The sequence below is a fragment of the Falco cherrug genome, chromosome 4 (genome assembly GCF_023634085.1).
Source record: "Falco cherrug isolate bFalChe1 chromosome 4, bFalChe1.pri, whole genome shotgun sequence".
NCBI classification, from domain to species: Eukaryota; Metazoa; Chordata; class Aves; order Falconiformes; family Falconidae; genus Falco; species Falco cherrug.
Genome location: NC_073700.1, coordinates 59,725,328 through 59,731,959, shown reverse-complemented (window position 1 = coordinate 59,731,959; position 6,632 = coordinate 59,725,328). Strand labels below are relative to the sequence as shown.

The 6,632-nt window shown below is 58.5% G+C and overlaps 1 protein-coding gene across 1 annotated transcript; it reads right to left on the bottom strand.

Annotated features, from left to right (window-relative positions):
* Positions 1-1,756: 1,756 nt before the first annotated feature.
* EN2 (engrailed homeobox 2) lies at positions 1,757-4,377 on the bottom strand. Its single transcript, XM_055709623.1, has 2 exons — positions 3,834-4,377; positions 1,757-2,073 (listed from the first exon to the last, which is right to left on the bottom strand). Exons 1-2 carry the CDS (start codon positions 4,375-4,377, stop codon positions 1,757-1,759), a joined length of 861 nt encoding a protein of 286 aa, XP_055565598.1.
* Between the last annotated feature and the right edge of the window lie 2,255 nt (positions 4,378-6,632).

The following is a 6,632-nucleotide window of genomic DNA, read 5'->3' as shown; positions in this document are numbered from 1 at the left end:
TGCAGTCATAAATAGAAACATTCATATTTCATCCGATTATAAATATTTGATACTGCAATTGTGAAATGCACATGTTTTATAAACTGGAGAGAAGAAAAAAAGAAAAAATCATTTGCTTTCTTGCTAAAAGGCAATGTCATCCAATCCTGGCTCCTAAGCAGCTGATGGTGATTCACAGAATGTAAAATTACAGGTTTTATTTTATAGTTGGATTCTTTCCTTTTTCTTTTTCTTTTTTTTTTTTAGGTTTATACTACCATGTACGACGTGTGAGTATTGCAGCCGTAAAATAAAGAGGTTTTTAAGGCAAAGCGAGAAGTTTTGCCCCCACAAACAGCGTCACAGGAGAGCCCGTCCCTGAGCAGCCGCCCACGCGCACCCAGGCCCACGCGGGACGGACACACACACAGTGTACCGCGGGGAGGGGGACACCATGGTCCGGGAGAAACGGGTTAAACCAGCACAGAGCCTTGGAACCCGGGAAAACACCGATTACAAGGAGGTGTCTGCGTGGGGAGGGGGGCGTGGGGAGAAGCACCCACCCCCCCGGTGCCACGAAGCGTCGCGCTAGCGGGGACCGCACCGTGGGGTGGGGTTGAGGACGAAGAGGAAGAGGAAACTAAAAATGTTACTTTAGTTTTGGGAAAGGGGAGGGGGGGGTGTTTAAAACGCTTCTAAATGCTTCGGGGAGGTGATGCCTGCCGTTGGGGAGCCGGGTCCCATCCGGCGGCCACCCCCCGTGAAGGGGGAGCGGGGCCGGTAGGGATGCAGTGGGCGGGGGGGGGGGGGGGGGGGCGCAGGATGGAGCCGCATCCCGCAACGGCTACCGCTTTTCCGAGATGGGGATCCCAAAGTTTTCCTAACAAGTTGGAGGAGGAGGGGGAGAAGGACGGTAACCCCATCCCTGCATCCCGCATCCACGCCTGCATCCCGCATCCAGGCCCGCCCGTGGGTCTCGCTGGGGGTGATGAGGGGGTAGGGGCGCAGGAAGCGACCCCGGGCATCTTTCAGGACGGTGCTTGGAGATTTCCTTCTGTATCGTTTACTTACGGTTTTTTTTTTCCTGTTCAAATTAAATTCTCAACGTATATCCCCAAAGCCAGCCACACACACACATCCCCCAAAAAACAAGGAGAGAAAAAAAAAAAAGAAAGAAAGAAAAAAAAAAAGAAAAGGAAAAGGGGAGGGGTGGGGGAAAAAAAGGTAAAACTCATAGAACAAATAGGAGAACTATTTATTCGGTTCACAGTTGTGTGAAATGCAGCAATAAAAATCTTTGGACTTCAGCAAAAGTTGTTTTTAATATTTTTTTTTTGAATTTCAAAAAACAGCGTCCAATGTCCATTAAAACAGCGCTTAAGTCTATAAAAATGTAACTTAAGCATTAAAAAAAATCATAAAGATAGCGTCTAAAATCTCCATACAACCGAAAAAAAAACCCAACCAACCAACCAGCCCAAATCCCCGAAACCAAAACCAAACAAAAAAAAAATCAAAAAAATATTTTATAATCAGATATCTTGGATTTTTACACCACCTTACCTGTAAATTATATATACATAGAATATTGCAGAATTATATCTAATACACAATATTTTCACTATTAATGCTGGTATAATCTTTATACACTGGCCCTTGCGTTTCTTTTTATTTTTTTAATTAAATTATTGCATTGTATAAACTTTGACTGCAAACGGCCCCCCCCCTCCCCTGCCTCCCCCCTCCCTCCCTCGCCCCCCCCCCCCTCCCCCCTTGGCTATTCACTGTCCGACTTGCCGTCTTTCGCCGTGGTGGAGTGGTTGTAGAGCCCCTGGGCCATGAGGTGCACTGCCAGGGAGTTCTTGCTGCCCGTCGCCTTCTTGATCTTGGCTCGTTTATTCTGGAACCAAATTTTAATCTGGGACTCGTTAAGCCCGAGCTCTTGGGCCAGGCTCTGCCGCCGCTGCTCCGTCAGGTACCGGTTCGTCTGGAACTCGGCCTTGAGTCTCTGCAGCTGCTCGGCGGTGAAGGCGGTGCGCGGCCGCTTGTCCTCCTTGTTGGGGTTCTTCTTCTTTGGTTTGCGGGAGCGGGGACCTACGGCCGGGAGAGAGGAGAAGCACCGACACCGCCACGCTCCGCTGCGGGCGGCCCCGAGCCAGGCGCGGTCCCGCGGAGGGAGGGTGGTCCTGCGTTCCGAGCCCCCCCCCCCCCCCCCAACCGCCCCAAGGAAAACCAGCCCCGCTTTGTGCCGGGCGGGCGGCGGAGCGAGAGCCGCAGCCCCCGCGGCCGCTCCGCGCTGCCTCCGCACCCCTCGCACCCCCGCCACCAGCGCCTGCACCGCCCTTGGCATCCCGGGGATGCCCGGCCAGCAAAGCCTGAGCCGCAGGCAGCGGCTCGGAGCTACGTTGCATTCCCTGAGCGGTTTTTTTTTTTTCAAGGAAACCTCTTTTTTTTTTTTTTTTTTTTTTTTTTAAGAAACCTCTCTACTTTTCTTCTTCTTCATTTCTTTCTTTTTTTTTTTTTTTTTGGTGGGTCGCGATAAAGAAAAAAAAAAAAAAAAGGAAATCAGCCGCCTGTTTACATTGCGAGGAGAAATCCGCCGCTTTGCTGCAGTGCCCATATGGCGCTGCACGGCCCGATCCGAATCGCCGGGATTATTCTCGGGAATATTATTCTCGGCAGCACAAGGAGCCTTTTCTGCCCGGGCCGAGCCATTGTGAGGATGTATGTTAATTAAATATTAACAAAGGAGAGCACTGGAGAACAATGGAGTAAATTCCAATTCAACCCTGAATATTACCTCTGAGTAAGAGTTTGTTTTCAGACATTACGAACTAATTTTCAACTCCTTTTACAATCCCTCCTTCAGCTGGCCGGCTCTCCGGGTGAAAATCCTAGCTCGCTGCTTTTGTAAGAGAAAACCCCATATTTATTTATTTATTTTTTTCCCTGGGAGCAGATCTCCTGCGTGGTGCTTTCCATGTCTTCCCCCCAATGGTTTCTACTTCTTTTTAACAAGGGTTTTACCAATCTACCCTGCTCTCCCCGCGGTAGCAGAAGGACATTTTACCCCTCCGGCTTTTCTTTTTTTATTTTTTTTGTCAGTGTTTTTATGGGTAATTTCAGGAGGTTCTGCCCAAGCCCTTGCCAAGAGACGGACCCTGCCAAAGAAGTTCCCCGGCCCCTGGAAATGTCCCCCGGCCCCTACAGAGCTGACCCGCAGCACATGGGGGGGGGGGGGAATTAAAAGAAAGAAACGAAACGGTGGCCGCTCCGAGGCCTCTTTTAGGGAAATAAACGATCGCGGATTGTTTTTGGCTGAAAGAAAACCCAAGGCAAGGCAAGGCGAGGCCTGTGGAAACCCACCCTCCCGTCCCCAAAACACAGCGCGGGGCTGTTTTCCCGGCGGGGAGGAAGAAGGGCAGCTCGCCGGGAGGCTGAGCGGGGAGCCCGGAGCCGGATTTCCCCCCTCTCTCTTTGATAAAACCTGGCAGTTGGTGGGAAATGCCCCGAGCCGGGCGGCCCCAGCTCCTCGGCGGCGGCGGGGAGGGAGAGACCCCCCGCTCCCCCCTCGTCCCTCCGGCTCCGCGCATCCCCGGCCACCCCTTCATCTCCCCGCATTTTCGGGCGATTTTAACCACCACCACCACACATACACACCCATCCCGAAAAAAAAAAAAAAAAAAAAAAAAAAGAGAAAGAAAGAAAGAAAACCAGAAGAAGGAGCGGGAAAGGAGGAGCAGGGTGTTTCCCCTGCCGCCCTGCCAGCCCCGCGGCGGGCGGAGGCGAGCCGGGGAGCCCGGGGAGGGGGCGCGGCGGCGGGGAGCGGGGCGGCCCGGCAGGGCAGCTCTTACCTGAGGAGGGCCGGTCCGAGTACCGGGTGCAGTAAACCCAGGCGGGCCAGAGCATGGGCTGGTTCCCGGCGTTGGAGCTGGCCTGGGAGCTATCCGAGTCCGAGCTCACCGACAGGTCGCCGCCGCTCAGCCCCCGCGCTTTCAGGGCCGCCTCCAGCGCCGCGGGGTCCCCCCCCTTCTTGGCGGCGCCGTGCAGGGCCAGCCCGGCGGGGCCGCCCTCCCCCCGGCCCGGCGAGCCCGCCCCGCCGCCGGGTAGCGGAGCCCCGGGGGTCGGCGCCGCGGCTGGGCTGCGGCGGCTCTCTGCTCCGGGCCGCCGGGGCTCGCCGCCGGGGCCGCCCGCCTCCTTCCTCCGCCCGAACTCGGGCCGCAGGATGTTGTCGATGAAGAAGTTGGTGATGCGGTGCGGGTGCGGGTGGGGGTGCGGCGGGTCACCGGGAGGAAGCAGCAGCCCCCGCCGCCCGCCGCCGCCGCCGGGCTCTGCGTCGCCGCCGGACTCCTGCGGCTCGGCCGCCTCCTCCCGGGGGCTCCGGCCGCCCTCCTCCATGCTGCGCGGCCGGCCCCGCCGACGGCTCCGCTGCCCGCCCCGCTGCCGGTCGGGCGGCTGCCTAGCTCTTTTTGTTGTTGCTGTTGCAGTCGCTTGTCCTTTATTTTAATTTTTTTAATATATATATTTTTTATATATATATATATTTATATACACGCACGTACAGGTGTCTATTTGCTTTCGTTTCTCCTGGCCGCGCCCGGCGTTCAAAATCCAGAGTTTGAAAAAAAAAATAAAATTAATAGCAATTAAAAAAAATAAAGAAAGAAAACCAGGGAGACCCCAAAGCCAGCAGCCGAGCCTCCACGAGTTCCAACTTTGCCAAAAATAAAAATACACGGGCTCCGGTCCTCCCGCCGCCGCTCGCCGCCTCCTGCCGCCGCTCAGCCGCTCGGTCCCGCGGCGCGCTGCCGCCTTCTTCCCCGGCCGCCGCCGCCGCCGCGCCTCATCCGCAGCCCCCGCGGAGAAAAAAATCGGTAATAATAATAATAATAACGCTAAAAATAGGGGTGGACGGGGGGAGGTTAAGAAAAAAAAAGCCCGGCAGCCGTGGCCGGGGCGGGGGTGGAGGCGGGCTTTCAGAAGCCGGTGTCCCGCGGAGGGCAGGGCGGTGAGGGGCTCCCCGCGGGGCTCCGGCCGGCAGCGCCTCGCCCCGCGCCGCCCCGCGCCGCCCCGCGCCCGCACATGCGGGGGCCGCTGCGGGTGGGGGGCGTCCCGCCCTGCCGCCCGCCCTGCGCCGCGCCGCGCCGCGCTGCGCTACGCCCCGGCGGCCGCCGCCACCGCCGCGCCCGGACACTTCCACTCCGGATTGTTGTCCTTTAGGTTTTAACGGGGCCCCCGCCGGTGACGTCGCCGGCCCGGGCACTTCGACACGTGCCTCGGGCCAATGATAAAGCGGGCATGCGCACACGTGGTGCGGGGAGCTCCGGTAAGTGACAGCACCCACGCCCCTCCCCCCCAGCCGGGCCCGGCCGCAGCGGGGGTACGCGTGGGGGAAGCGGAGGGGGGGGTGCCCCGCCGCGGGGCGCGCACCGCCCCCCCCCCCCCCGGTCCTGTGTGTCCCCCCCCCCGAGCTGCATTCTTGGGGTTTTTAATTGCCCCGCTGTTTGCCGCGGGGGGTGGGGGGGCGGCATCCCACAATTCCTTGCAGAAATGCATAAATAATATTAAGCGAGCGGCGGTGATACAAAGGGGGTGCGGGGGGAGGTGTGCGGAACGGGACCCGGCCCGGTGCCTGGGGCTGCCCGGGGGGGCGCGGCGCGTCCCCTCCCCGCGGCGCCGCTCGGCCTCCGCGGCGGCGGTAATTGACTCGTCCTTCCCGCAACCGGACAGCAGGCTTTGATCTCCCCTGCCTGCTCCCGAAACGGCCGCGCGGCGCCCTGCTGCCCCCCCAACCGCCTGCCCACCACCCCCGCACCCCCAGAGCATGCCCGCTTCTCGGGGACGGGGCACCCGCCGCCGCTGCTTTGCCTTTTGTCTTTAGGGAGAAATCCCTCGGAACAAAACTAGGGAGGGAAGTGCGGCCGGATGGCCGAGGAGGTGCGGGGCTGAGCCGTTTGGGGGCTGCGGATCCTCCGCGGGGCGCGCAGGAGCGGGGCGAAGAGGCGGGCGCGGGGCCCTTCCCCAGCAGCCGAGCCGTTATCCCTGTCCCGGGCCCGCCGGGTGTCGCCGCCCCGACGGGGCGCACGGCGAGGGGCTGGGCGGCCCCGCGGGGGGCCGAGCAGGGCCGGGCGGGGGAGGCTCGGCTCCAGTGGCCGTCGCACCCCGACCCCCGGCTTTCCCTGCTAAGTGACAGTTTTATTTGGAGGAAGTTTCCCTGCGGGTGACACGGACCACTCCCCGCCTTGAAGGGAGAGGGACAGAGAGCCCTTCCTCTTCTTCTTTTTCTTTCCCTTTAATCTTTATTTTTTATCCTGTTTTAAACCTATTTCCCCCTTTCCCTTGCAATTCGCAGCGGGTCGGGTCCACCAACGAAGACCAGCACTAGCTGATCCACAGTTGTTTTGCTGAAACAAGCACCTAGAGGTTAATTTCTTCAAGCGCCCCATGAAAAGCGATTAGCCTGTCTCCCAAGAAGTATTTTCTAATTACTTGGAAGCTCTCGCTTTGCTACTACCCCATAATTAAACGTGTTCAAGGTGCTGCACTTCAAATATTTCGCTCCCGGGCGGACCCAAGTTACCGATAAAAACTTCAAACCTCCTTGAACCCCGCGTTACCTGCCCGTTCCGCCGGGCAGGAGCCGGCTGCCGGTA